Source organism: Gouania willdenowi, chromosome 8 (genome assembly GCF_900634775.1).
Source record: "Gouania willdenowi chromosome 8, fGouWil2.1, whole genome shotgun sequence".
Classification (NCBI taxonomy): Eukaryota; Metazoa; Chordata; class Actinopteri; order Blenniiformes; family Gobiesocidae; genus Gouania; species Gouania willdenowi.
The window spans coordinates 2,723,462-2,738,803 of NC_041051.1; the positions used below are offsets into that span (position 1 = coordinate 2,723,462).

General features: G+C 37.2%; 1 protein-coding gene across 1 annotated transcript; it reads right to left on the reverse strand.

Moving 5' to 3' along the window:
- Nucleotides 1-501: 501 nt before the first annotated feature.
- On the reverse strand, nt 502-15,244 carry swsap1 (SWIM-type zinc finger 7 associated protein 1). Its single transcript, XM_028456173.1, has 2 exons — nt 14,908-15,244; nt 502-1,063 (listed from the first exon to the last, which is right to left on the reverse strand). Exons 1-2 carry the CDS (start codon nt 15,166-15,168, stop codon nt 533-535), a joined length of 792 nt encoding a protein of 263 aa, XP_028311974.1. The 5' UTR covers nt 15,169-15,244; the 3' UTR covers nt 502-532.
- Nucleotides 15,245-15,342: the final 98 nt, after the last annotated feature.

Below are 15,342 nucleotides of genomic sequence, written 5' to 3' on the forward strand. Positions count from 1 at the left end.
TGTAAAGAACCTGTTCACACTAAGTTGTGTATTTTCTTAATACTACTTTTTATTTATAGTTTTTATTTATCATGATTTTTATCGTTATCGTGATAAATACCAGAATTTTTTTTTTGTCAATATTGCCCATTACTATTGCTGCCTCTGCTAATCAATGCATTGATATATCAATATAATCCAGTAGCGTCTTATTATATCACCGCCGTTAAACGTACATATAATATCTTTGTTTTTCTCTCTGTTTCTGTTTAAGACACTTTTAAGGCTTTTTAAAAGTCCTAACAGTTTTACACCTTAGGAGCTCTCTTAAGGCCTAAGATGCTTTGTGAATTACTTTTATCCTAACAAGGAAAGATTTTAAGAAAAATCTTAAAATTCGAGGAATTCTAAGATTTTTCGAAGAGTGACATCACTAATTTTTAGCCTTAGGATGCTGTGTGAATACAGGCACTGATCTTTAAAATAAGAGTAAACAATGTTTGTTATAAGAAATCTGTGAATTTATTTGTATTTCCCAGCTTTGTAAATCCAGTCACACTAACTTAAACTCCATTAAAGCGTCAGGAAAAACAAAGAGCTGCCACTCCTGGGTTACACCCACCCTGTCCTTAGCCAGTCCTCTCCCAGAGAGATAAACGCTCCACAGCTCTGCTGCTCCAGCTGCTGTCGCTCCATAACCTCTGTCTGGATCCAGGGTGCAGCGCACCTCAAAGTATCGATCCAGGACATCGAGGACAGGATCTGTGGCAGATGGTCCACCTTCGGCTTTCTCAGCGTGAGCTTCTGGGAGGAAAGAGGTGATGAGTCGACAGGGGCCCGAGCTGGAGCCCTGTGACTCCAGCTTCTGGGAGAAGAAAGCAGCGGCGTCGCAGAGAAGAGCGCAAACGTGTGCGGCACAGGACTGCTCTCCCTGGGGAAACCTGCTGTGACTACGCAGGAAACACTCCAGTCTGTCCACGATAATAAGTGAAGGAGGGGCCGGGGACGTGTTGGTGGACTCATGCAGGCTGGCCACCTGCTGCAGGAGCTCCTCCACCGTCCTGGGATAAGAAAACTGGATTTTCTTTGAAAAGAGAAAATAAACAAAACAATAAATATGTCAAAACTAGCCTTACTGTGTGCTTCCTCCTTTACATCATTACTATATGTACAACATTATTAACAACTGAAGATGTTAATAATTCTTACTTGTAAACCTCACCAAGTGTAACAAATGAATACAACTTTACCATACAAGATGTAGAGTGAATGAGCAGCAAACTATCTCAATTTTTAAGCACTAAATTATTGTTATAGTACGATTTTATAATTTTTCTAGAAATATTAATAAACTATTGCCACGTTTCTCAAATGGGGGTACCCCTAGGGTACATGTACATGGCACTACAGGAGGAACTTGAGAGAGAGCGAGAGGAAAATTAACAAAATCATTAAGAAAATGGGGTTTTATCATGTCTGTTTTAATTAAAATTAATGATAGTGAATATTACCAGCAAAACGACAACAAAAACACACAAATTAAAAGAATAATATACTAAATAATGAAAACAGACAAACAACAACAAAATGACACCAAAAACACAGACACTAAGAGAAGAATGCTTACTATTACAAGCTACACACAAAATGACAACAAATACACACAAAATGAAAGAAAAATACACAAAAGTACTATCAAATATACACAATAAAACAACCAAAACGACATAAGAAACACCAAAAACACACGCTGAGAGAAAATGATTTAATTTAAATCATTTAAATAATACCAACACCACACAAAGTAAGAGACAAATGTATACTGAATAATACAAAGAACAGACAAACAACAACAAAATACACAAAATGATGATAAAAATTATTTTGATTAGAACATGAACTAAAAATGTTTACCACACAAATAGCCACGACCTCTCTCTTTTGGCTAAGTGTATGAGATCACACCCACATTTTACAGGTGTTGGATGTGATATGACACATAAGCACAATGTATCACCACCGCACTCACCGCTAATATGGGTTCGGATCCCACATTTGACTTTGTTTTTTTTTAATTTTACAGTTTTTCTTGATTGTTTACACACAAAAACTGGTACTTGAGACACAATGACCACAACATGTAACTCGTGCACCAACCCCCTGAACCAATTCTGCTAAACTACAAGCACAATTCCTGCTTTACACTCAAATTGCAATTCTAAAACACATTTTTTTCACAACACTACACACAATTCTAGCATTTGGCACAAATTTCATGATGTAAATCTCTTGTTTTCACAAGGAACACACTACCATTCAAATTAAAGTTAAGTTGTCCTACTATGCACATTGACTCATCACATGGGTAAACACCTGTCACACAGGTTTACAATTAGCAATCAGAGCTTTAGCATAAAAAGGGCGAAAGGTGAGCTCTGTTTTGGAGCAATGGATGCCAACATTGGAAACAGAGGGAGAGCCAGAGCCAGAAGAGTAAGAGTAAGAGGACGAGAACGAGAACGAGGACAAGGACAAGGAAGGCCAAGGACTATAATCTCTGATGAGATCTGAGCCACTTTGGTTGACCATGTGATCAACCATGGTCTAACAATGAGGGAGGCGGGGCAAAGAGTACAGCCACATTTGAGCAGCTACACTGTAGCATCCATTATCCAGACCTTCCCAAATGAGAATAGGTAAGAAATCTACTTTCAATAGAAAATTGCAGTACTGCATATCAATACAGTACTCAATGAGTACAGTAGTACAGAAATGCCTATGGACTGTTCTATAAAAATAAAGTATGTTTCAAGTATTTGGGAAATGTATTCCTACTTTGCATTCCTACAGAGTATTTACAGTATTTTACTATTTGTTTGGCAGAACTGAAAGATTACCAACACATGGTGGTCGGGAACATATTCTATCTCCTGAACAGGAAACTGAAATAATCAACATGGTCCTAGAAAATAACGCCATAACATTGCGGCAAATACAAAGAAAAATAATAGAAAACAATGACATATTTCAAAATATTGATTAACTATGTGCAAGTGAGTCCTATAAGATCCCACAATTGATGCATACTCGCAACACTGTATACATATTTCAGTATTGTAATCACAATGATTGTGTTTTACAATAGTGACCACTCCCATGTCTATTTCTGATATTGTCATGTGTGTTTCAGAGAGTCCTTGAGCCAGAGGCTGCAGTGGACCACCAGTTCATCTTCATTGATGAGGTTGGATTCAACCTCACAAAAAGACAAAGGAATATAATCGGGCAGCGTGCTATTGTTGAAGTCCCTGGCCAGCGCGGAGGGAACATCACAATATGTGCAGCGATTACGCACCACGGTGTGATGCATCACCATGGTACCCTTGGCCCCTACAACACTGATCCATCTGATCACATTCCTGGAAACGCTACACAACACACTCATTCCACCAGACCAGATAGATGGCCCAGAGCAGGTCAGGTACGTTGTAATTTGGGACAACCTAAGTTTCCACTGGGCTGCTCTGGTTCGTAACTGGTTCATTGCCCACCCACTTTTTTTGGTTGTTTATCTCCCTCCATATTCCCCATTCCTAAATCCTATTGAGGAATTTTTTTCTGCCTGGAGATGGAAAGTGTATGACCGAAATCTACAAACATATATACCCCTTCTCCAAGCTATGGAAGACGCATGTAGAGATATGGCAGTTGATGCTTTTCATGGCTGGATCGGCCATGCTAGGCGCTATTTCCCCTGCTGCTTGGCCAGGAAAAACATTGATTGTGATGTGGATGAGGTGCTGTGGCCAGACCCAAACAGAAGACAGGATGCAGCATAGTTTTTTTTTTTTTTTTTTTTTTTACAGTAACTGTATACAGTAAATTCTTCTGTTTTGTTTGTGGAACCTTGTGTTGGTTGGGATGTACACTGTGTACATTGTTTTTGTGGGAAAAATAGAATATATTTATTACCATGTATTTGTGTGTTCTGAGTATAAAAACAATATTCTCAAATATCTTACATTACAACACACTTCTGTATATACTGTCTGTAGTAAGTGTAACACTGAACAAAAAAGGCCTAAGTCATTACGATGAATGGTGTGTTTTACATTGAGCACGTCAGTGTTCAACTGGCTCTTATGTCTATTGATATGATGGTTTGTGTCATTTGAAAACAAAATACCATTTTGAAAAGAAATAACATTGTTTTGAATGCGAAGTTTAATTTTGCAGGAGAATTGAGAGGTTTTGCCCATTGTGTGTGTTTTTAGATTTGTGTGTAGAGTTCTGAGAATATGAGGCATGCTTTCAGAAAATGTGTGTAAACAATCGAGAAAAACTGTAACATTAACACGGCAAATTCCACCTTTAAAAGTAAATTTCCGACAAAGGGTTTTAGGGTTAGAGATATAGTTACAGTTAGGGCTAAAATAAAAGGGTTAGCAGGGAAGCTAAAAATAAATAGGAGCTGAAATACAAATGACGGAACTTTACGTCACGTGGTGCACCTATCATGGACCTAAACTGGCCAATGAGGGGCGCTGCGTATGCATAGTGTAGTGATGTCAAAGAAGTCGACACTGAAGAAAGTTAGTATCGGATGAGGTTTATTCACTGCTGCGGACACAAACAGACACACATGCAGCTGAATACTAATAAGGCCCTACAAATCCCGGAATCGACTAATGAAAACGAATAAATGCAGAAATGGACAGAATCAACATGAAACACCGTCACCGTGAGGCAAGGAACATTTTTTATGGGGAAATGTTACAGGGAGCGTTTATACGGTACACCGCGCCTTACCCCCTCCTGGCCTGGCTGCATTAAACACTGCCTAAAACACATCAAACACTGTCTAAAATTGCCAAAAAAACCAGCGCAAATCATCACTGACTCCTGAATCCCAAGCCAACAGTGCCCGTTTAACTTTGCTGTGCCTGTGAAACTCCATCCGTTTTTCGTCAAGCACAGCGGCGCTCCATGAAAACATGAGTCAGCTTTAATCTGCTTCACCTGCTCAGAGTGTTTAAACAACATCTCATCAGAGCTACAGAAGATCTGTGGATAAATTTGTTCTGTTGGTTTGGACGAGACCATCGATGACAGGGATTGTAGAGTCTGAAACATCGTGGTTTAATGATAACTTCTGATACTGTAAAATATTCTGGCCCCTAGTGGTGAAATAACTGATGTATGCTTGCATCCATTTGTTGTTTAATTATTATGGTCTGGAATTATGTCATCAGGATAATTTAAACAGCTCGAAACTGGAACCAAAATGGTCGCAGTCTCGAGTCTATGCGAGTATTTGTACAGTGTGTGCGAGTGAAAATATTAAAAAAAAAAAAAATGAAATAAAGTTGTTTTTTACAGAGGCTATTAATGAGTAATGACAAATAAAATCAAGATATAACAATTAGTTAACCTAAAATAAATTGCGTTGTACAATGACTCAGCACCTTCCTACTTCACCTCCTCTAACATCTACAGACCATCAACTTTCCTGCACCTGTGACTAAGTTTTAAATCCCTGGTAAGAAACTAAACCAACAAAAACACTATTCTGGAAGAAAATAGAGATTTTAATTGTGTGGGAACAGATTCATTTAACCACCAATGTACAGGTTAAATATGTATGTTTTATGTGTGGCAAGAAATTAGCAATTGCCATGTGTCACATGATCATGTGTTATTATATTCATGTTACTTTTTGTAGCCTTTCAAATACTTATAATTATATAACATTGTGTTCATGTAAACTGAGATGTGTAAGAATTTGAAGATGTAAGATATTGTTTTATTTCTTGATGTCAATTTATTTTATTTTAAACTGTTTTTAAGTTTCCATTTACATGATCAATATAAATCAAATCAAATCAAGCATCATTCTATATAATTTTAACTGTATAGAAAAAACTGGAATACCTGGAGCTGGATTTAAATGCAAGACGGGAGATGAGGGCAGCAGTGTTTGAATATACATCAATAACAACTGGTGAACAATGGTGAGCTAGTCTCATGTCACTGCTCTCCTGACAATAAAATTCAGACATTGTTCTTCCCTAATCTGTGATAACTTTTGGCAGTCTATAAAACTCTACGTTTTCCACGTTCTGACCGATTAGTACAGCCAAAAACATGGTAATAGTTCACCATTTCCTCTCAAAATTCGGGATTTGCTCATTTGAGTGCTGTTTGTAAACATGCTGCTTATCTCCAAAATGGCGACTTCAGGGTTGATGACGCACCGTGAAAACCCTCTATGGCAGGGGTTCTCAACTGGTTTCACCCTGGGACCCACATTGCCACGGTCATTAATTCGCGACCCACTCTTTTTTTTTTTAAGAATTCTTCAGACCAAGTTTAGTTTTTCGAAAGTAGCTGTTTAAAACACACATACATAATCTTTTTTAAAACATAAATCTATATATTTTCGTGGGCAACATGCATTTCACAGCATGCCTGTCAAAAAAAGGTTTTTTCAAAATAAAAGACAAGTCCAACATGAGAGACATTAAGTGTTTATTTTTAACCAGCTGTCCGCGACCCACCCAGTACTGGTCCGTGACCCACTTTTGGGTCCCGACCCACCAGTTGAGAATCACTGCTCTATGGGTCCCAGACCTCAAGCCTCCTGCTCAGACATCCGGCCTCTAGTTGGTGCTGTGGCGAAAAAAACGGTAGGGGTCCTAATCCGAGGGTCCTAACTCAATGGGTCCTAGACCGATGGTTTCTGGCTGTGCAAACATGTACTACTGCAGTGGCCACAAGAGGAAACTGGCCTCACAAAGTAAGAGAGGATTACCGTGATGTGTAGCAAAGCATATCCTTCTGATCTTTGTAAAAAATAATTTGAACACAGAGGGCATCACACTGCTATGGAAGCCCGTTTCCGCCACTAAAAAAAAAAAAAATCACCAAGGAAAGTCATAATTATGGGAAAAAAGTCATAATTATGAGATAGAAAGTCATAATTATGAGAAAGAAAGTCATAATTATGAGATAGAAAGTCATAATTATGAGTTAGTAAAGTCAATTATGAGATAGAAAGTCATAATTATGAGTTAGTAAAGTCAATTATGAGATAGAAAGTCATAATTATGAGAAAAAAGTCATAATTATGAGATACTTAAACACATTTACAGCAGCTTGTTCATGTGATGAGCTGACACTGAGAGATGGCTGATAGGACTATCGAAGACTACTTTAGACGGGGCTTTACAAATGATGAAATACTTTGGTTGCTTGCAAATTCACATATAAATATGCTGAGTAAACGCAACCTTGAAAAGATACTAAGCAAAAAGAGGCTCTGGTGTCGAAAGGATAAAACTGATGTGGCTGAAGTAGCACGGTTTATTGAACAACAAATGGAGATTTCTGGTCAGTGCCATGGGTACAGATGGATGGACCAAAAATGTTTCTATCTCATAATTATGACTTTACTAACTCATAATTATGACTTTGTTTCTCATAATTATGACTTTGTTTCTCATAATTATGACTATTTCTCATAATTATGACTTTCTAACACATAATTAGGACTTTCCTTGGTGATTTTTAATTTTTTTTAGTGGCGGAAACGGGCTTCCATACACTGCCGATATTAGTTCACTTTTTTCTCCTCAAGTGTAAATAAAAAGACAATCCTGCCGTGTGAAAAATGAAAGAAAAGTAAGTAAAAAAAAATATACAGGGGAAATGTTAGTCATTAGATAAATCATTATATACAGTTAAAAATAGGGATGTAACGATTAATCGTAAAGCAGTTAAAAATCGATTCATAGGCATCACGGTTGATATCGATTTTTTGAAAATTGAATCGCAGTACTTTTTTTAACCAGCAGAAGGCGGCTGGCGGAGTCTGCTAATACTTTCTGTCTGGCCGCCTTCTACTCTTAAATATGTTAATAAATTATTCATTAATCCTTTAGCACCGAAAGAATATCTGTAATATTACTTGAATATCTGTAAAAGTCACGTTTTTCTATTAGCTCTGTCTGCTAGCATAGCTTCTCTTCTTCACTGCAAGATTTGCATGCCAACCGACCACTGTATTACCAGCGCCCTCTGCTGGTCCAAACAAATATGACGTAAATCATTGCAATCACGGTTTTTTTTTTTTAAAGTCCAATTGTTAAGGCACAAAATACATTTTCAGTTGCACTTTTAAAAAGAAAAAGAACTATTATGCAGTTTTGCATTGTTTATTATAGAACCAGAATTTAAATTAATAGGCTTCATTTTCATTTGTATTATAATTTTATTTATTTCATTCAAGATTTATTTTTAGTTAAATTGCATTGTTTTGAATTGTTTATCAAGGAATTCTTTTGACAATGAAAAATAAAAGGAAAATAGTACAGTATTTTCTAGTTTTTTTCCCCAAAAAAAAATTGTCTACGGTCCCATTTTGTAAAATAAAACGTGAGAGAATCGTATCGCGAACCCAGTATCGTGAATCGAATCGTATCGGGAGTTGAGTGAATCGTAACATCCCTAGTTAAAAACAAATATTCCAGTGAATAAAATTAATTCAAAATGTTTAATTGTTTCAGTAAAAGTGATGTTAAAGTTATTTACTTGTGTTTACGGTGCATTAATGTTGAAATTGGATTTACCCGTAACTATATAACATGTCAATAATGTTCAAATGAAAGCTGACTACTCTTTTACTTCTATTTTTAAATCCGAATGCTTTTTTTTTTTTTTTTTAGTTAATGCTTTGAAAACCCTTTATAACTAGAATTTTTGCATTTCCTGAAGAAAATGCAAGTGAGGATGCATGTGCTGACCCCCGTCGCACTACATTAGCATAGCATTAACCTAGCAAAAGCCTTATCGTTGTAATAACTTCGCAACAATCGCGAAAACCAGTTTATATACTAGTATAAGTAAATTCCCAATATGAGCTGAAAGTGAACAAACAGCTGAAGCATTAGTTGAAAAGTTAGTTGAAAAGTTTAAAAAAGATTGAAAAAGGTTAAAAAAAGGTTGAAAAAGGTTAAAAATAAAAGGTTGAAAAAATTTGAAATGGGTTGAAAAACTTTGAAAAGGTTGAAAAAGGATGAAAAGGTTGAAAAAGGTTGAAAAGGTTGAAAAGTTTGAAAAAGGTTGAAAAGGTTGAAAAGTTTGAAAAAGTTTGAAAAAGTTTGTAAAGTTTGAAAAAATTGGAAAAAGATTGAAAAACTTATGAAAACAGTTGAAAAAGTTGAAAAGGTTGAAATAGTTGAAAAAGTTGAAACATTTGGAATATTTTTAAAAGGTTGAAAAATGTTGAAAAGTTTAAAAAAGTTTGATGAACCTAGTGTTAGCATTTACATTTAGCCTTAATGCGCTAGCATTAGCATTGTGCTAGCATTAGCATTGCGTTAACATTAGCATTGTGCTAACATTAGCATTGTGCTAGCATTAACATTTAGCCTTAATGCGCTAGCATTAGCATTGTGCTAGCATTAGCATTGCGTTAACATTAGCATTGTGCTAACATTAGCATTGTGCTAGCATTAACATTATGCTAACATTAGCATTGTGCTAGCATTAACATTATGTTGGCAATGCGCTAATATAAGCATTGCACTAACATTAGCATTGCGCTAGCATTAGCATTGTGCTAGCATTAGTATTGTGTTAGCATTGTGCGAACATTAGCATTACGCTAGCATTAGCATTGCGTTCGTATTAGCATTGTGCTAGCAATAGCATTGCACTAACATTAACATTGCGCTAGCATTAGCATTGTGCTAGCAATAGTATTGTACTAGCACTAGCATTATGCTAGCAATAGCATTGCCCTAGCATTAACGTTGTGCTAGCAATAGCATTGCCCTAGTATTAACATTGTGCTACTATTGCACTAAGATTAGCATTGCGCTAGCATTAGCATTAGCATTGTGTTAGCATTGCGCTAACAATAACATTGTGCTAGCATTAGCATTACGCTAGGATTAGTATTGCGCTAGCATTAGCATTGCGCTAGCACTAGCATTGCGTTAACATTGCGCTAACAATAGCATTAGCATTGCGCTAACAATAGCATTAGCATTGCGCTAGCATTAGCATTGCGTTAACAATAGCATCGTGCTAGCATTAGCATTGCGCTAGCATTAGCTTTACTTTAGCATTAGCATTGCATTACGCTAACAATAGCATTGTGCTAGCATTAGCATTGCGTTAGCATTAGTATTAAATTAACATTGTGCTAGCACTAGCAATGTGCTAGCATTAACATTGCGTTGGCATTGCGCTAACATTAGTATTGTGCTAGCATTATCACTGTGCTAGCATTAGCATTGCGCTAACATTAGCATTGCGCTAGCATTAGCATTGCGCTAGCATTAGCATTGCGTTAACATTAATATTGTGCTAGCACTAGCATTGCGCTAGCATTAGCATTGCACTAGCATTAGCATTGCGCTAGCATTAGCATTGTGCTAGCATTAGCATTGCGCTAACATTTGAATTGTGCTAGCATTAGCATTAACATTGCATTTGCATTAGCATTGCGCTAGCATTAGCATTTATACTAGCATTAGCATTGTGCAAGCATTAGCATTGCGCTAGTATTACGCTAACATTTGAATTGTGCTAGCATTAGCATTACGCTAGCATTAACATTGTATTTGCATTAGCATTGCGCTAGCATTAGCAATGTGCTAGCATTAGCATTGTGTTGGCATTGCGCAAACATTAGCATTGGGCTAGCATTAACATTGCGCTACCACTAATATTGTGTTAGCATTGCGCTAAAAATAGCATTGTGCTAGCATTAGCATTGTGCTAGCATTTGCATTGCGCTAGCATTAGAATTGTGTTGGCATTGCATTAACATTAGCATTGTGGTAGCATTAGCATTGCGTTAGTATAAATATTGCATTAACATTAGCATTGTGCTAGCAGTAGCAATGTGCTAGCATTAGTATTACGTTGGCATTGTGCTAGCATTAGCATTGTGCTAGCATTAGCATTGCGCTAACATTTACATTGTGCTAGCATTAGCATTGCACTAGCATTACTATTGCACTAGCATTAGCATTGCGCTAGCAATAGCATTGCGCTAACATTATCATTGCGCTAACATTATCATTGCGCTAGCATTAGCATTGCGCTAGCATTAGCATTGCGTTAGCATTATGCTAAGATTGGTATTGTGCTAGCATTAGCATTGCACTAGCATTAATATTGCGCAAGCATTAGCATTGCGCTAGTATTGCGCAAACACTTGAATTGTGTTAGCAATAACATTGCGCTAGCATTAACATTGCGTTGGCATTAGCATTTATGCTAGCATTAGCATTGTGCTATCATTAGCATTGCGATGGCATTAATATTGCGCTAGTATTAGCATCGGGTTAGCATTGGCATAGCGTTAGCAATAGCATTGTTTCAGTATTCAAAAAGTTTGAAAAGGTTGAAAAAGTTAACATTGCGTTAGCATCAGCGTGAACATTGTGCTAGCATTAACATTGCACTAGCATTGCGCTAGCATTAGCATTGCGCTAACATTAGCTTTGCGCTAACATTAGCATTGCACTAGGATTAGCATTGCGCTAGCACTAGCATTGCGTTAGCATTGTGCTAATAATAATATTGCGCTAGCATTAGCATTGTGCTAGCATTAGCATTGCGCTAACATTAGCATTGTGCTAGCATTAGCAATGTGATAGCATTAGCATTGTGCTAGCATTAGCATTGTGCTAGCATTAGTATTGTGCTAGCATTGTGCTAATATTAGCATTACGTTAGCATTAGCATTGCGTTAGTATTAGCATTGTGCTAGCAATAGCATTGCACTATTATTAGCATTGCGCTAGCAGTAGCATTGTGCTAGCAATAGCATTACACTAGCATTAGCATTGTGCTAGCAACAGCATTACACTAGCATTAGCATTGCGCTAGCATTAGCATTGTACTAGCAATAGCATTGCACTAGCATTAGCATTGTGCTAGCATTAACATTGCGTTACTATTGTACTAAGATTAGTATTGCGCTAGAATTAGTATTGAGCTAGCATTAGCAATGTGCTAGCATTAACATTACGTTGGCATTATGCTAGCATTAGCATTATGCTAGCATTAACATTGCGCTAACATTTACATTGTGCTAGCATTAACAATGTGTTAGCATTAACATTGCGCTAATAATAACATTGTGCTAGCATTAGCATTACACTAGCATTAGCATTGTGTTAGCATTGCGCTAACAATAACATTGTGCTACTATTGCACTAAGATTAGCATTGCGCTAGCATTAGCAATATGTTAGCATTAGCATTGCTCTAATAATAACATTGTGCTAGCATTAGCATTACACTAGCATTAGCATTGTATTAGCATTGCGCTAACAATAACATTGTGCTAGCATTAGCATTGCGCTAGGATTAGCATTGCGCTAGCATTAGCATTGCGCTAGCACTAGCATTGCGTTAACATTGCGCTAACAATAGCATTAGCATTGCGCTAGCATTAGCATTGCGTTAACATTTGCATTGTGCTAGCATTAGCATTATGCTAGCATTAACATTGTGCTAACATTTACATTGTGCTAGTATTAGCAATGTGTTAGCATTAGCATTGCGCTAATAATAACATTGTGCTAGCATTAGCATTACACTAGCATTAGCATTGTGTTAGCATTGCGCTAACAATAACATTGTGCTACTATTGCACTAAGATTAGCATTGCGCTAGCATTAGCATTGCGCTAGCATTAGCATTGCGCTAGCATTAGCATTGCGCTAGCATTAGCAATATATTAGCATTAGCATTGCGCTAATAATAACATTGTGCTAGCATTAGCATTACACTAACATTAGCATTGTGCTAGCATTAGTATTACACTAGCATTAATATTGCGCAAGCATTAGCATTGCGCTAGTATTGCGCAAACATTTGAATTGTGCTAGCATTAGCATTGCGCTAGCATTAACATTGCGTTGGCATTAGCATTTATGCTAGCATTAGCATTGTGCTATCATTAACATTGCTCTAGCATTAATATTGCGCTAGTATTAGCATCGGGTTAGCATTGGCATAGCGTTAGCAATAGCATTGTTTTAGCATTCAAAAAGTTTGAAAAGGTTGAAAAAGTTTGAAAACGTTAGCATTGCGTTAGCATCAGCGTTAACATTGTGCTAGCATTAACATTGCACAAGCATTGCGCTAGCATTAGCATTGCCCTAACATTAGCATTGCGCTAACATTAGCATTGCACTAGGATTAGATTTGCGCTAGTAATAGCATTGCGCTAGCACTAGCATTGCGATAGCATTGCACTAACAATAGCATTGCGCTAGCATTAGCATTGCGCTAACATTAGCATTGTGCTAGCATTAACAATGTGATAGCATTAGTATTGCGTTGGCATTGTGCTAGCATTAGCATTGTGCTAGCATTAGTATTGTGTTAGCATTGTGCTAACATTAGCATTGCGTTAGTATTTGCATTGCGTTAGTATTAGCATTGTGCTAGCAATAGCATTGTACTATTATTAGTATTGCACTAGCATTAGCATTGTGCTAGCAATAGCATTGCACTAGCATTAGCATTGTGCTAGCAACAGCATTGCACTACCATGATCATTATGCTAGCATTAGCATTGTACTAGCAATAGCACTGCACTAGCATTAACATTGTGCTAGCATTAACATTGCGTTATTATTGCACTAAGATTAGCATTGCGCTAGCATTAGCATTGCGCAAACATTAACATTGTGCTAGCATTAGCATTGCGCTACCACTAGCATTGCGTTGGCATTGCGCAAACATTAACATTGTGCTAGCATTAACATTGTGTTAGCATTAGTATTGTGTTAACATTAGCATTGCACTAGTATTAACAATGTAATAGCATTAGCATTGCGTTGGCATTGCGGTAACATTAGCATTGTGCTAGCATTAGTATTGTGCTAGCATTAGCATTGTGCTAGCATTAGCATTGCGCTAACATTAGCATTGTGCTAACATTAGCATTTCGCTAGCATTAACATTGCGTTAACATTAATATTGTGCTAGCACTAGCATTGCGCTAGCATTAGCATTGCGCTAGCATTAACATTGCGCTAGCATTAGCATTGTGCTAGCATTAACATTGCGTTAGTATTACACTAAGATTAGCATTGTGCTAGCATTAACATTGTGCTAGCATTAGCAATGTGCTAGCATTAACATTGCGCTAGCATTAGCATTGCGTTAACATTAGCATAGCGTTAGCAATAGCCTTGTTTTAGCATTCAAAAAGTTTGAAAAGGTTGAAAAGTTTGAAAAGTGTTTAAGAGTTTGAAAAAGTTTGAAATGGTTGAAAAAGGTTCAAAAGTTTGAAAAGGTTGAAAAAAGTTGAAAAGTTTGAAAAAGGTTGAAAAAGTTTGAAAAAGGTTGAAAAAGTTTGAAAATTTTGAAAAAGTTTGAAAAATTTGAGAAAGTTTGAAAAATTTGAAATAGGTTGAAAAGGTTGAAGAGGTTGAAAAAGTTTGAAAAGGTTGAAAAAGGTTGAAAAAGGTTGAAAAAGGTTGAAAAAGGTTGAAATGTTTGAAAAAGGTTGAAAAGGTTGAAACAGTTGAAAAAGGTTGAAAACGTTGAATGGTTTGGATCAAGAAAGTCAAAAAGGTTTGAACTTTCAATGTAAGTGGATGAGAGCAAAAATTTCCACGAGAAATAACTCAAAAAGTTGAAAAGTTTTGAAAAAGCTGGAACATAGCAGAGAAGTGCAGAATTTTCTGAAAAGGTTGATACCTCAATTGTTGAAAACTGTGGGACGAGTTTGAGAGGACGGAAGAATAATAACATATAATAATAAAGTACGACGAATACAATAGTGAGGATGCCAATGCATCCTCACTAATTAAATGACTCCTAATGGTGAATTTTAAGCTTTCAACCAGCAGATGTCGACCATGTGCGAAAGAGCGGCTGTTAGCTTGTTTACCTTCAGACTTTCAGGGCTCAGGTTGGGCACACATCTCTGTAGAGAGGGAGGAAGGCTTTGGATCCGTGTGTGAGTGAAGAACATCACCCTCATCCCCATGTGAGAGGCTGCTGTCACTGCGGCTAGCATTAGCACGGAGCGGCTAATGCTCTGCTCACCCACCAACACGGTGCTGGCCGGAACTACAACACCGCTCCCAGCCTCTTTTAGGGCTTTTTTATGCATGTAAGTCCTGAATACAAGAGATAAGATATCTGCCATAGCTATTATTCATTGAAACAAACACGTTTTCCTACGTGCGGAGTTGTTTACAACTAAATTCGCGGGGCACAGCTAAGACCCGCCCTCTCTGGAGTTTGATTGGCTGGTTTTGAGCTACATACATTTAGCTCTACCAATCATCATCATTCCTTTCTTCAAACTTTATTTCGAGTC